The sequence below is a fragment of the Meleagris gallopavo genome, chromosome 1, assembly GCF_000146605.3.
Source record: "Meleagris gallopavo isolate NT-WF06-2002-E0010 breed Aviagen turkey brand Nicholas breeding stock chromosome 1, Turkey_5.1, whole genome shotgun sequence".
NCBI lineage: Eukaryota > Metazoa > Chordata > Aves > Galliformes > Phasianidae > Meleagris > Meleagris gallopavo.
This window is the reverse complement of record NC_015011.2, coordinates 105,841,072-105,857,468: the sequence shown is the minus strand read 5'-3', so window position 1 is coordinate 105,857,468 and position 16,397 is coordinate 105,841,072. Positions and strand designations below refer to the sequence as shown.

The window sequence follows — 16,397 nt, the reverse complement described above, 5'->3', positions numbered from 1 at the left end:
GGGTGTCTTTTGAAAATTGTGAAATAATGAAGGCTGACTGAGAAGTTCCTATCACACCTGCTTTTAAATAGGTTCTGCTGCCTTGCTATCACCTGCAGCATTCTGACTCATGAAAATGTGTCTTGCTTACCTACAAAATGGAAGTAAAATCATGACCATGTGACTAGACATTAAAAGTCATTGTATTTCACTCTTAATTTTTTTCCAGGTTGCTCCATTTTAGTATGTGTTGTATTTTACTGTTGTTTGGAGATGGCACCCAAATGACTACAGTGCTAAGGTCTGGTTTTCTTTGATTGAAGCAGCAGCTTCGGTTTCTTCGTATGATGCTGTCACAGTACAAATCTTTGTGATACTACTGTGTTAATATGGTAACACGTGAAGTGCAGAATTTCATGTGCTATGAAGGCAATCTTGATGTATCTCTCTTTTTTCCTTCCAGCTCCTGATGGTCCACCCCAGGATGTTCAGCTTGAGCCTATATCTTCACAGAGCATTAGGGTTACCTGGAAGGTAAATATAAACAACTGAGAATGTAATCTCTGACAGTATTTTTGTGTTTTCCAGCAAAACAAAGGCTTCTGATCACTAGACACAGGGTTACTTGATGGGTGAAGAGATACATAATAATTTACTTTAAAAAGGTATAAATAAAACAACAATTTAAAGTTCAGTGCTGTCAGCAGAGCAAAAGGATATTGAAGTAATGCAGAATGTACAGTGATTTTCAACAACCAAAATAAATGCTTAATGGTTTCTTGCCTTTTTAAAGCATTCAGGAAACATGAGTGCCATCAGATCTAGCCAATTATAACACCCGAGTTTCTATACATGAACTTATTTTATTGTTTTCCCCTTCTTTTATGGTTGTGTGAGTAGGCAGTTGAAAGGCTTTGCTTGCTTTTTTAATGTTCAATTTGGAAGAGATTTTCAAAAGCAACGACAGAAGATAGGCAACACTGGTTTACTACTGCAATTTATAGATGTCCTTTGTGATTCTGAAGATTTACCATTACACTTTATAGATGTAGATATGTGCAGACAGCCACAGAACTAGCAACGTTTTCACATCTATATTTCAACAACATTGCTTAAAATATGGTTCAATTTCTTACTTCCACACCACTTCAGCTACAATCTAATGCCCTGATTTCTTGGTGTTTTCTGGAAAGCAGAAGCACATGAAAAGAGAAGCTAGAATTTGATTTATGTGTAAACAGTTCTCAGGATCATGTTTGGAACTAGATGGATTTGTAAATGTCAGGTGTCTGATATAACAAAATAACCACAGAAATGAGCTCTATATTGAATATATACTCCATTGCCCCAGCAAGTCTCAGGAGCTGAGTGTGGAGAGGGATTTACATAACTAGAATGAGTCTAAGGTGTGAGCTGATTGTTGCTGACTGGTACCCCTGCAACACATATCCACATCAGGAAAGGAGAGTTCGTGCTCCCAGAACTTTGATCGCATGTGAATGTGGTACCATGCACTGTTCAGGTGCTGACTAGACATTTGGCATTTGCTACAGACAGTGCTACGAGACTGTACACACAGACTGCAAAGAGCACATAGTCTTTTGTGAATCTCCAAGGTCTTATTCCCATAAACCCACTCTGTGTTAAATCTGGCTTTGCAAAATTCTGCTGTCTGCCTCTTGTTCCGCCACAGCCAGGGCTGTGCATTGACAGCACCACAATGTTAGTACATGTGCCAAATGAACAAGATGGCAGATCTTTAATTCATTGACTGTTAGTGAATGGTGCCTGGTCAAGTAGCACAAGAGGTACTTTGGCAGTGAGCTGCTCTTGGTGTAAGTCCTCTAGCCAGGGGAATCGTATGGTCTCATCATGCCATAGAACCCCATTAGGTGCTGTTTTCCAAGCAGCAGAAACTCTGGAGGTCTGATTGTGAAAGGATGAACAGAAAAAGGCAACACTGCCTCTGCACTGAAATTCTGTCCATTATATTCTTTATTCTATATTCTCAAGCCTATGCCTGCTCAACTTGAAAGCTATTTGTCTTGATTTACAATCATTACTTTATCTGGTCATAGGACAGCTCATCAGATGGGTGCTATGTTTTTCTGTGGTACAGGAAGCAGTCAAATTCTAATTCTTTTTCTTGACTTGGAAGCTCTTAAAGAGGATAAAAGTGAAGTCACTGAGCTACCTTCCTGAAGGATTAGTGCTGACTTAGTCCCACCTTTACTGGAAGAATTATTTCCTGAATGACAGTTGTCCCCTAATTAAGAAATGACAAGCCAGGACTAAGCCATTCACTTTCCTCAAATTTTTGCTATTGTGTTCTGCGCAGCTCACTTCTGATCCATTACTTAACACAGTCCCAAAGAAGTCCTATAGTTCTGCTGAATCCTGGCTTTTTTAGCAGGTCTTCATGATGCAGTAAATAATAGCCTGGTCATTTTTATTTGGAAGTTTGTGAGGCTTTGTGAACCATACTTATGCTTGAAGTTGACAAACCTTATCTAAATGAAGATGATGTTAGTAACAGCAAAAGAAGAGAACAGTAGATCAATTACATTTATCCTGTACTAAATTCTATTTCTGCAATTTACTTCCACTGTTAATCTTCTGCTAATGTTTCTTTTAGCCCACCTTTTAGAAAATTCCAGTTAAGCAAGCTTTCATAGGTCTGTTTAATCCCATGTATTTAATCCTTTCTCCCTGGTAACCAGTGAACACAGTGAGCACAAGCAAATAGCACAAAGCCACACCAGGGGAAGTTCAGAGTGGGAATTAGAAAAAGTTTATTTACTCTGAGAGCGGTCAAACATCGGTACAGGTTTCCTAGAGAGGTGTTTGATGCCCCATGCCTGTCAATGTTCAAAAGTCATTTGGACAATGCCCTCAATAGTATGCTTTAACTTTTGGGTAGCCCTGAAGTGGTCAGGCAGTTGGATTTGATGTTCTCTGTAAGGCCCTTCCAACTGAACTGTTCTATTCCACATCTGTGTGTCTTCATATGTTGTAAATCAGACTGAATTTTTTAACTCTAGTATTTTTGGAGTTCAAAAGGATGCAGAGGAAATGAGAATTAAACAGGAACTCTCGTTTAGGAAAAAGTATGAAAATAATCATTATTTTTCCTTGTAATACTTTATTAAGTAAAAGAAACCATTCAGTTTAGGCGTGTGAAATATTCATTCTCTTCTTTATTCGTATACACGTTTACATTTACAGAATGTCATACTTAACAGAAGTCATTGGTCTTTTATTTTAAATATATTGCATTTTATGGAAAAAGAAGATCAACATCTGAAACTTTTTCATAATATTCTATGACTACTGATAAAGTTAACGATATTTTTCCCCATGAACAATTTTCAGTGAACAAATGTTGTTTCACTGATGTTTTTGCTAAAAATGGGCATATAAACAAGATGTAGATATCAAGCATGATTTATTTGTGCAGAGAGTAAATCCAAAATGAAGGTTTTTTTACTTATTACTTAGATAGTAATTAAAGGGAGCATTTTATTTTTATGTGGGGCAGAACATTTCAATACTCTGAAGTGACTTGGAGCTTTTTTTGCACTGTATAATGTTTCGAAGAGAAAAAAAAAGTTTATATTTTATTTAAAGAAAAAGCCTCTGATCTAAAACAATTATAAAGATGTTTCATAAAAAATTCAAAATTTCCTGTTTTATTCCAATTCAAAATGAGAAAGTATATAATTGCAGAATTCCCAGTGAAAAGGCTGTTCTGGCTCTAGTCCTGCTCTGAGAACATTTCAATGCAGAGTAAATATATGATTCAATTTTATCATTATGTTCCATCTGTTTCACAGTAAGATATGTGCATATGTGTTGTATAGTTCTTTATTTTATTGTGTAAAAGATCTACATTCACTTTTCTTGGTGTACAATGCATGCCTTACAGTATATAGTGTATGAATACACAGTATCTTAATGTGTACTGTATGTGGCAGTAAGTAGTGGGTGCCATTCACAGTACAAATATTCCTCATGATACAGTGCATATTTTTATATGTGTTGCTTGCAAGTTCAGTGTGTTTTTGGCAATGGCTTTTGTTCAAAAATCTCCTATGGTAATGCCTGAGAGTGTTCCATTTGTGGCCTTTAACTCTGAGATGGTTTAGACCTTGAGACCACAACGGGCTCCTGCTAATATTAGAGGCAAGAAATTCTTTGCAAGCTGTTGAGAATTTGCCAAGGTATGGTGGAATCCAACATTAATGGAGAGAAGTGATGTCCTGGAATAATTAAACTGGTGTCTCCAGAGTTTTGCACATTCAGAAAAGAGACAGTTACCTGCAACATTGTCTTAAAGCTCTTGTACCTTTGACATTTGAGTTGTTCACTACCTTGTCCAAGCTGATTGTCCTTTAGTCAATTTGGAATGTTTAGATTATGTGAGCTCACCCTTTTTGCCTCTTCTTTTCAAGACTGATGGTGCACTGACATCTTGGTAAAGAAGTTTTTTATTTACAACAAAACAGAAATGTTCTAACATGAAACAGTTATTCTGTTACATTCTGAGAAAGCAATTCTAATCCTTATCGTGCGCCTTAGAAGGAATTCAAGTCCAAACTGCAGTTTTTTGCATGCTGAGTCCTAATTTGATCACCTATGGCTGAGCAGAACGCGCCGTGTATGCAGAGAGCTTATCAGTAACAGAAGAACTAAAGTAACATGGGAAATTCTGAAAGCAGCAGGAAGGAAGAATGTAAAGTGTCTGGAAAGATAATACAGTCAGATCCATCCAGTGATAGCTTTTAAATATGAGGAAGGTGCTGATTTTTGCAGAGCGATGATTTGTTTGTAGTGGGTAAAATTAAAGTTCTGTGCTGTCTTTATTAGCTCGAGCGAGACTTTGCTCCAGTGGATGAGAAACATGCTGAAGCAGACAAGTCCTGTGACAGAAAAAAGCAGTCTTGAGAGAGACTTTCTCAGTACATTTAGTTGGATATAGTAGCAATAGAAATTGCTGTCTATGCCAGTGAAACTCATCTAAAGTTTCTCTCTGATATGCTGCATCACCATGACCTTTTGTATGGGTCAGTGGAACAGATGAGCTTGGTGGTATCTGGTGTGAATTTGGAAGAAGGCTGATGGATTTAAAAGAGCTTTTTGTCCATGGATTATAAACAGTACCTTAAAATGTTTGTACTAATTACATGTAATATTCATTGGAATATCAGGCAGGAACATAATCACATTCTGAAATTAGTCCACTACTAATTAAATAAAATCATAAAAGGTGTTTCTGTCAGTAACGGTCTTTTTCCCTGAGTTGCCAAGCCTTATTTTACTGACAACAATTTTTGCTGCAGAATGCAGATTATTTCCACTAGTTAAGATACAAGGAATCTTCTACTTTGACTGAAAACTACTATATCTAATTATGGCTAACAATTTTTTTACTGTCCATATTTTTGAAAGCCAGATATCTTACTCCTTGTCTTCCTAGCTATTCATTATGCAAATCTCTGCTTTCCAATTCATTATTGCTTTCAGCACTCATTATCTAGTCATCTTTCTACAATACACACTGAATGAACACAAGCATATTTCAGAGCACAGCATAAAAATTTCCCAATACATCTGACTCAATAAACTATACCTAACTGCTTTCAATAGATCAATAAATGCACTACTAAAGATTTAGTGAGTGAATGGTAGGGATTTCTGGCAAAACCACTGTTAGTAGGAAATGGTATGCCTGTAATGCAAATATACTATTAGCAAGTCAACTTTGATTAATCTGACAGGAGAACAAAACATTATACACTTAAATTTTATTTAAGAAATATTTCCTTCTCAGATTTTTCCTTGTATGATCATTTAATGGTCTTAATTTCAGCCCAGGAATGCACTGTTAAAGCAACCTATGTTCAAATTTATATATAATTGTATAAAGCTTTGATTTCATGCGCAAGGAGGATTTTTGAATTTTTGCTTAGAAATAGACTTGCTTGCAATAGGGAAAAAAAAAAAAAAGTTGACTTCTTGTGAATTCCAAAATTTTTAAGGGACCAACTTGACTTTGGAGATATGTATTTAAAGTGTAATTTTTCATATCCTGTTTAGGCTCCAAAGAAGCACTTGCAAAATGGAATTATTCGTGGATACCAGATAGGTTATCGGGAATACAGTGCAGGTGGCAATTTCCAGTTCAACATCATCAGTATTGATACCACAGGGGACAGTGAAGTTTATACCCTGAATAACCTGAAGAAATTCACACAATATGGCATGGTAGTTCAAGCTTGTAACCGTGCTGGAATAGGACCTTCTTCTCAGGAAATCATCACCACTACTCTTGAGGATGGTAGGTCTTGGCAAACAGCTGTTGTGAGTCACATTATGATTTCTTTATTTCTTTTTACCTTGTATATTTGCTGCTTGATTAGTGATTATTGTAGACAGAATAATGTAAGACCAGGCTCAGCACTTGCTAGATATAGTAAACAACTGGATAGGTGAATAGGAGGAGGTTAGCCACTGGCCGTGTGCAATTATCATTGCAACTGATGCAGAATCACTCAGGTAAATAAATGCTAACTGTACTGATGGGATATATCCTGTTGTGAATAATATTGACTAAGACCATAACTTTCATTAAGAAGCTGATTACTCTGGTGTTTACATATTTGCAAATTTTGTGATCTCATCGTAGCTTTATTATGCACTTTGAGATCTAACTCAGAAAGGTGAAGTGATACTGTTAATTTTGTTGGCTTTGTTTTCTTTCCACATCAAACTGCTGGAAAACCAGGAGCCCTTGTATTACGTAATCTCTTGTCACCCTAAACAGAGATGTGTGTATTTTCAAGGATAGCCAGACTAATGAGAAAAAGAAAATAAAGTCATTGTTTCAGTCAAAATGCAAGCTTTCTAATCTAAGAAACAATTTAGATATGTTTTTCAAACTGTGTAAAATGCACTTCTCAAACTATGAGAGGGAGTCCTCTAGTGGAAAAAGAGAATGTTTTCATATCCAAAAAGAGGCTCAGTATTTTAGGGGAGTACAAAAGCAAACTCTACATAATCCTAATAGATGGCATAGGCCAGATTTTCACTGTATTGAAGTCAGTGCCAGCTAAGAATCTGACTTTTTATATGTGGGAAATTGAGAAAATTCTTGAGACCTACAGACTTTGAGGCATATGCTTCCTGGAAAGCTGGTGATTTTCACTTTCTCTGAATGTTTCTAGGCCCAGACAGATTACTGCAAGATTCGGAAAGCAGTATACTTACACAGACACATATTTTGAATTATAATGTGTAATATTTTTATCTTCAGAATCTGTTTTTCTTAATATTTTTTTTTTTGTCCTTGTTCAGTTTTGGCTCACCTTCAAAATTAAAGATGAGCTTTTAAAGCAGCATCAAAAACTAATACTGGAGTTCTTGCTCTAAAGCTAAACAGCAAACAGAAAATACTTTATATCTCACTGATTTTTATTTTTTTTTCTTCTAAATGTTAGTGAAAATATTCCATTAATATTTTTCCCAATACTTTTTCAAGTGACTGCTACCTTCCCCTGTTCTATACTGATTTGAGGAGACAATTAGGATTTTTCAGAAAGATGGCAATTTGGGACAGAGCTTTGAAAAAAAAATTTAATTGTTTGTAAAGTATGTTCTGTATTTTTCATCACTAGGACACATTTCAATTAACACAAAAACATTTAAAAAAATAAAATGATAACAGCAAAAAAGAAACTGCTGTTAAAAGACAAGTCAGCCAGGAAGGAATATATCAAAAGTCATTCCAGGGACATCAGCTACACTTGCAGAAACATGTGGATTCTAGCAAGACTTAAGGCTTAGCATGTTTAACAGTATGAAACTGACAAATAATGGGTAGTGGGACAGCAATGCAGATTGAAAGTGTAGCCAAAGGGGAGTCTTCTAACAAGTATGGAAGAGAGCTCTTTTGTATACATTTCTTCAAACTGGATACACGCATGTGGTAAACACTGAGTTGTATTCATCAAGTTAAAAATAATGAATATTTTATTTCAGTGCCCAGCTGCCCTCCAGGGAATGTGCAAGCCACTGCCACATCACCAGAAACCATTTCTATTTCTTGGTCAACGCTGGCAAAAGAAACTCTGAATGGGATTCTGCAAGGATTCAGGGTTATCTACTGGGCCAATCTCTTGGATGGAGGTACTAGAATTCGAACTATCACTAAGTAGCAAGCCATATATAGCAATTATATCATTTATTCTCTGTTGTGAAAGCATTGTACTTCCTTTACTCTTTGGCTGAGAGAAAGCATCATCTACCTGTGAAATGAAGCTATCTTCTTTAGAGCTTTAACACAGTAGCAGGCGTTGCAAAGCTGACTGGAGAGGCCTTTGGGAAGGCTTCCACCATGGGACTGCAACATTCCATAGACCTGAAAAGTACCTAAAACAACTCAAACAAATTTCATCTCATTTACATAGTCAAGCGGGTCTTTATTAAAGAACAATAATATAAACTTTGAAAACACCTGCCTAACCTTATACTTTATTTTAGTTCTCTTTGTTTTCTAGTTGACCATTATTGACTTTTTTTTTTTTTTTTTGGTTGACAATACATTTCAACACCACAGTTGAAGACAAAAGAAGGAAATATTTTGGAAAAAAGGCTTTTTATTTTCATACCAGCTTCTTCTGTTCGGCTTATATTTTGTACTCTTAGCATTATTAGCATATTAGCATAATAAATAAACCACTGAGTGGAAAATGAGTGAAATGACCAAAAAAGAGATACCCTATTAATCTGCAATTTATCACATGATGGCAATAATTCTACATGTGGTCCTTTCTTATATAATAGGTTTGAGTTGCACATGCCTTTATTCCTATTAGCTCTGCTGAATTTTTGCAGCTCTAGGGCAATGACCTGTCTTCCTTCTTTTGTGTTCATCCATCAGAATCACAGTTCATTCTAATATACAGTTATCTTGTAAATCCTGACCTCTGTTAGTATGACAAGGGAAAATCGGAGTGGAAGTATAACTCCAGGGCCCATTCCTACTTCTGGCAATGTCAGAAATGAGCCACCAATTCCTTTGTTTATTTGAAGTTAAAAATGAAAAATATATTAAAATCATGCATAAAAATGTAGACGTGACTGACTTAAAACTAAATGTTCAGTGATGACTGTAGTATGTGGATCAGTTCCTGTGTGAATATTATCAGTGCATGTCTAAGCTCCTACATGATGTCTTACAGCATGATGAAAAAAAGATGATGTTCATGCAGTGCTTAAAACTGAATTTTCATCTTTTTTTTCTCAGCTTTATTTTCTGCCCTAAATATGTCCTAAGCTTTTTTTGCCATATGGATTATAGTTCTTAGCTTGTTGAAAAAACAATACATATAAAGTGCATCATCTTTCTGCAAGTAAATCTGGTTTTACTATGTTTAAACCTATTGCTAGCTGGTATTACTGCCATCAAGTGCTTTGTAGAAGCACTTGATTCATATTTTAAAATGAAGAGGCTTTTTTTGTTTGTTTGTTTTTCTCAAAAATGGAAACCCTTTATAAAATAATTGGCTCATTTTTGCTTTAGGTTGTATTTTAAAATAATTTATTCTCATATGTTCTGTCTGAAATATTTTGTAATTAGAAATATTAAATTCTATTCTCTGTATTTAAAAAGAATGAGTTTGAAGCCAAAAATGAGTCTGCTTTGAACTGTAATAAATCCAAATACAAAGGAATTTAGTTTAATTTCTTATAATCCATTGCTATTTTGTAATAATAAAGAATTACTTTATCTTTTTAATCTTCAAGATATCCACAGTAGGTATCAATAGCTGGGAAAAGACTGACCTTGCCAATAACTCATTTCCTTCTTATCCTGTAGAGCTAGGAGAAATAAGGAATGTCACAACTACACAGCCATCTCTGGAGCTTGATGGTCTGGAAAAATACACCAACTACAGCATTCAGGTGCTGGCTTTCACGCGAGCTGGAGATGGAGTGAGAAGTGAACAAATTTTCACCCGCACTAAAGAAGATGGTAAGGAGTAAAGCTTTTCCATTCTCGCTTCTACAAGAGGCTTGTATGCCTCAAGCTTTTAAAGTAGTGCAAATATTGTATACAAACAGTCAGAGTGAGTTTTCTGTCTGAAAATCTTGAGTTAGCAACACACAGAGAGCAGTGTGCACCCACATCTTTGAAAACAGTCTGAGATTTTCCAGGACTCCAGTTCAGATTAGCCAGAAGTTTGTAGATAATTCTCATGATCTGAATAGGTTTATCTTTACTTTTGTTTTCAAATACCCCAGGATCTAACAGGAGAATTTTGAGTGCTTTTGAGTTAATTCAAAATGATTGAAAAGGGGGAAAGAAGAAATGACTATTTCTGGGATGTTCTTATATAACTGAAAAACCTCTAAAAAGGTTTTCTTCGATATAAAACAAAAGGTTAGGGTTAGGATTAGGGTTAGGGTTACACTGTAGTGTAAAAATTTGGACTTCTGAACTTTTTTATCATGCTATGAATTTGCTTATTTTCTCCTTGTTCTGTTTCAACATACTTAGTACAATCCATGTGAGGAAATTTAGGCCTCCATCTTTGAACAGCATTGCAGATTGCTGCTTTATGTGTTGAACTGGCCTGCTGGTCCTGTTGCCTTACATCTCAAACTGAGACACACTTCCAGAAATCCTTTAAAAGCCCAACAGTAGAAATAACCTCTGGCCCTTGGATTGGCATTTCAAGGTATAAATAGAAGGGAAGTCACAGGCCCCTGTATTGGTTCCTTTTGAGTTAAAAAAAATTAAGGGGAACCATTAGCCACCAAAACTTGCTTGAATGTGGATAACATCTGGGCTCTGTATGAAGTTCTCCAGCTTTAGAAACTGAACAGATGACAGAATCGGTGCCTGCAGTATCTCTGTCTCTTATCTGGAACAACAGAAGGGTGTTTTAATGTTTTAATTTTTTCTGACTTCGGGCTGAGACCAGCCCCCTGCACTAAAGAGCACTGCAGCCATCACTGATGTTTATTAAGCTTGTCTCAAAAAATAACAGTGATGGTGAAGGTTTTAGAGGGAAGACATACGACTAGTGGCTGAAGTCCAGAGCAGAGGAGGCTGAGGGGAGGCCTCATGGTGGCATACAGCTCCTCAATATTGCACAGCACCAGGGCCCAAGGGAACAGCATGGAGCGGTGTCAGGGGAGGGGCAGCTGGGGATTAGGGAAAGGGGCTGCACCAGGGGGCTGTGGGCATGGAACGGGCTGCCCAGGGCTGTGGGCATGGCCCCAAATGACGGAGTTCAGGGACCATCTGGACAGTGCTCTCAGACATAAGGTTTGATGTCGGGTGGTCCTGTGTGGAGCCAGGAGCTGGACTTCTTGATCCTTGTAAGTCCATTCCAACTTGGGTTATTCTAAGATAATACAATTTCCACTGCTAAAAAGGATGTTGAAAACTTCCCTCTCCTTTTCTGACCAGGGAGACCAATGGATGACTTCCTGCTTTATAAAAGTACTTTTTATTGGAAGGGTTGCTGTGGCTGTTGTTCCCTGACCTTTTCCATCCTATCTGTTTCCAGTTTAAAACACTCCAGAAATCATAGAAGATCCACATTTTTTGTTTTTTATTTTTATTTTTTATTTTTCTTAACTCTCTTCTGTCTAGTTTGCTTTTCCCTAAATCTTGGTGGCTCTTTTGCTCTCTCTGTTTCTGAGATCAGACAGGCCCTGAGATCTGGGAAGCACATGTCATCTGCCTATGTTTGGCTGCTGTGCAATGGCTCATATCTTTAATCCCTCTGGCGATGAAACGACAGGGCTGTTCAGCAGTAATTCACCCTGAGGCAGTATGACTAAACTTTTCTGATGTTTTGTGTTGCCTCACAGTGATTCCACTCATTAAATCTTTTGTCCAGAAAAACTAAACTGAAAGGTGTTGCTAAAAAACGCAGTCATTTCATGTTTTGCTTCAGCTTGACAATTTTTTTATTAAGAGCAATAAAAGTCTAAAGTGGAATACACAAGCGGCTGCCATGAAAATTAAGCTCAAACTCAAGTACCACATTTAAGCATCCTTAAGGCTATGGAAGTTAAATGGAAAAAGAGCATTCATATTGCCATCTGTAAGTATCCAGTAGATTCCTTGACCCTCAGGAATTTCGTCTGTAATATTCTAAGGAAAAGAGACTCCTGTAAAGGAGTAGGGCTAATTTCAAAGCATCCAAAAGATTCTACTCTGAAGTTTTTTTTGAGCATAATCTCAGCAGGACGAATACAAATAATTGTAATCTTAACAGAGTTTAGATCTAGCAATATTATATTTCTACTCCCAGTCCTCCTTTCGTTAAAATTGTGACCTAAGATATTCCATTGTCCTCTAATAAAAATCTGTAATTCTGAGGTATTTTTAAGTGTCTGCCAAGCCTTCCATATCATTATTACTACAAGACCTTATCACAGCATTGATTTCTTTTCCTTTTTTCATTTCTTTTGGATTAGAGGAAACTTTTCTTTGTAAAATCGATGGTGCAGCATGATCCCTTGCTGCTTTTGAAAGTCAGATCGTAGCCTCCTGTCACTTCTCTGCTGCTGTTTGGTTTAGAGACATCAGGCCGGAATTTCTTTTGCAGGTCTGAAATCTCCAGTGTGGCAAAATAAGAGTATCCCAGGGAGTAAAGCAGTCAGCCTGAATGAAATGAATTGAAGCTTCGATTTCTTGTAACATTTTGTACTTATTTTAGACACCAGGGGTCAGACACCACCGCTGATCAGCTTATGAAATGGGAATAGTTCTAGCAAATAGTAGGGAATGAGCTATCCTCTCAATGTGATCATATTTTTGCTTTTGTCTCATTTTCAGTCGTGATGGTGTTGTCATTTCTCTTGAAGTTCCCCTTGGCGGAAATAGAAGTGAAGCAGAAATGCCTATTTTTTTAAGAACTAATTGTGTTTTTGTCCCTTGCCCTTTCTACTTTGCACAGAGTTTTTAACAAGCTGGTTTTCTTCTTCACCCAAGGACTCATTTTATTACATCATTTAAAATTGAAGTTTCTTCAAATTCTCTTCCTCACACTGTATAAAGTATGGCCTCAAAAGCTACCCTACTCAGTAGCAATGGGGAACAATGAAATTTCTCTGTTTCTGTGTTGCAAATATGATATTATAAAACCATATTCAAGAAAATGTGTTTGTTCTCCATATAAGCTGGATGCTTCATGTAGCACCTCAGCAAACTGAAACACTCCAACCTTGGGCAGAAGGGATGAACAGAGGACACAGCTCTCAGGGAAAGCTTCCTGTAGTTGGCAATTAGGCCTGGAATGGCTGCTTGTCACTTGGTGCCCAGCAGACGTTGCTTCTGGGGTTTATGTGATGCAGGAGGAATCACTGAATATCCTGCATTGGAATGGACCCACAAGGATCATCAAATCCAACTCCCAGCTCCACGTAGGACAACCCAAAAATCACACCATATGTCTGAGACCGTTGTCCAGATGCTTCTTGAACTCTGTCAGCTTGGGACCATGGCCACTGCTCCTCTGGGGAGCCTGTTCCATGGGGAGGAGAACACTAAATCCGTTCATGTAATTGAGGCTCAATTCTGCCTGAATCCAGGTAGATTCCCCTCCCCCCTCCTCTCTCTCTCTGGACATTATATTCTTGGCGATTGGTGTGACAGGGGTGGATGTACAGATGCTGTCTGATGAAGTTCCATATTTTTTCTTAATGGACTGAGCATAAATCCAAACAAAGCATGCTCATTGCTCAACTCTGCATAGTCTCTACCCACTGGTGATAGGAGTTGCTGTGTAATTCACCTCTGTCCTGCAGAGGCTTATATGGCTTACGTCTGGACACTGTGTTGTAAATTTGTCAATAATGTACCCGTAATACATTATTTTACTTTATTTAGTAATTTTCAGAGGTCTCTGATTTTATCTTTTTGACTAACAAAAGAAAGTAGAAAATATTAAATGCTTCCCATTCCCAAATGTGGAACTGTCTGAATTTGGTAGGAATTATCTAATTAATAGAGGCCAGTTCAGAGGGAAGGGGGTTTGGACAACATCTGTGAATGTATTTCAGCGAGCATAAATTGAAATTTTAGATGGAATATGTACATTAGTATAGGACTACTGGAAGTAATAAGGATTTTATTTAGTTTTGTTTTTCATAAATATAATAGTTCTTAGGGCAGTTTTGTATGGTGTGGAATTAGAAATCTCTTAGGGAGCCATGTTCATTTTTCTGATATAATGGTTACATTACTCCTAAATGCACAGCACTTGCCTCCCTGCTATTCAGTACTGTGAAGAAAAACGGTGATAATTTAACTGCTTATGAAAAAGGGAATAGAATGTTCCTGGAGCTCCTCCCCATTATCCTGCACATCTAAATGCAGTTCCCTGGACTAGTCATGTCAGGATAATTGCTTTCTCTATGTTTGCATTTCACTTGCAGTGTCAAGAATACAAAATGTTCTCGTCTACATGAAAGCTGCATGCTATTTCTGTGACTCTGAAAGCCTTGTTAGCTGGAGCATGAGGCTATCTTTGATTTTAAATCAAATGCCAAATCTACTCCCTCAAAGCTGGCAAAGTTGGCTGGAAGCAGTTCTCTGCTTCTCTGTGCTCTACCCTGTTTTTTCTTCAGCTTCTTACCACTGTTTTACACCTGGTGACCACAGGAAGAAGAATCTGTGCTATAGCATACATTTAGCTTGTCTTTGCTGGGATCTGTGGGGATCAGTGTTCCAAATAAACATCCATGGACATCTCTTTGTGCTGGTGTCTCAGCATGGCTGAAGGTAACAAGGCTACAGGATGCAAAAGCAACAAGAGAAATAGCTCAAGTTAACATAATAAGACTTATCTTTCCTCACCAAAATGCAGTAGATACCACACTCCTCCTGAACAACTTCTTCAGATATGAAAGGAACAATGTTTAGAAACAAATGTTTCAGCAAATGCCATATTAACTCATAATAATATTGCTTAGTCTAGTGAATGAGCAGGAAAATGACTTTATCCTCTGGACAAGGTCAGTGGGGATCTTTAAGATATCATAGAATGGCTTATGTTAGAAAGGACCTGAATCAAATGATACCCTGCAGAATTCTTGCCAATGAAATGTATGTGTTGCCCCACACACTGTCTTTTCCACACATACAACCTGGCAAAGTTAAGCAGTGTAACAGGAAGAAGATTAATAATTGAACATTTTGAATAATTTTGGAAACACTGCCAAAACTGTTACCTGATTCCAGCCTCTGATCCAAGAAGGGTCCTTAGATTAGAAAAGGTTCAGAAATTTGACTATATAACTTCTTGAGTTCTTTCTAACCTCCCCTTCTACTGGTCTGTATACCAAACAGAAATACTGTCCAGTGTCAAGTCATGTTTTCCATGCGTGCCCAATGACTAGAAAATTCGAGATGAATTCCAAACAGTTGACAGCTATGACCAATTACCATCTGAATGTGTCCCTATAGATCATACCCTAGTTTAACAATAAATTACTTGAACCTTATACATCTATTTGCAGTGATTTCCAGAAAACATTACTAACTGTAAAGGAATCCCCCTGTGGGTTAATTAATTACCCTGGAGAGCTAGCTTTCATTCTTCAGCAGCAGGAGCAAATAGCATTTCTAATGAGCTGGGTACAAATAGCAAGTTGAATGCTGTCAAGCATCAATATTTACTCTGCATTGGATAGAACTGCTAGCAGAATTAGCCCCTTTGCAGCAAGCGGCTGGGTTTGCATGCAATTATAATCATGGCATTTTCACTTGATGCCTTATTAGCTTTCTCAAAACATTATAAATCGAAAGGGCATATTCAGAAATGTTGCACTGAGTGATGCTTATCTATCAGTTTTGCTGCATCTTCCATTTGTACGTATATAGATATAAAATTGAAGGTTTCTTTATATGCTTTTTAAAATCCAAAGCAGTTATCTAAACAGCTAAGGTCTCAGGCAGTCAGGCTTTTCTTTATAAGCAAATTTTTGTATTCATTTAAACTTGGAGAGCCAAGATTAAGGGTCCACCTATGAAAATCTGCTTGCTGGGAAAGATTTTGTCCATCTGTAATACACAACAAATGTTTTCTGTTAATGTAAAGAAAGCTGATCAAGCTCTGGAAGTGTTAATTTACTGGAAATTCTAATATTTTGGTAGTTTTACTTGAAGTTAGACAAAAAATTTGAAATCCAAAATTTCAGCAGAAAACAGAATCCATACAAATGTGTTGTTTCATCTTTAATAAGCCATGCAGTTATTTCCAATATAACATATCTATTTTAATAATTTAACATGAATATTCTGCACATGCAATATTAAAAATATCTTGTAAGTTATTTATTTTGATGGATTTAATGTTATTTTTAAATATTTTCCTGTTCAAACTTCTTTTTCCAGG

The 16,397-nt window shown here is 37.0% G+C and overlaps 1 protein-coding gene across 2 annotated transcripts in view; it reads left to right on the top strand.

The window, feature by feature from the left end:
* DSCAM (DS cell adhesion molecule) overlaps positions 1-16,397 on the top strand; it is a 177,763-nt gene that overhangs the window by 85,307 nt on the left and 76,059 nt on the right. For both annotated transcript variants that reach the window (XM_031556926.1, XM_010723842.3), the window contains 4 exons: positions 443-513; positions 6,076-6,316; positions 8,017-8,163; positions 9,857-10,012. In XM_031556926.1, the coding sequence (XP_031412786.1) occupies positions 443-513; positions 6,076-6,316; positions 8,017-8,163; positions 9,857-10,012 (615 nt within the window). The remainder of the gene's footprint in view (positions 1-442; positions 514-6,075; positions 6,317-8,016; positions 8,164-9,856; positions 10,013-16,397) is intronic.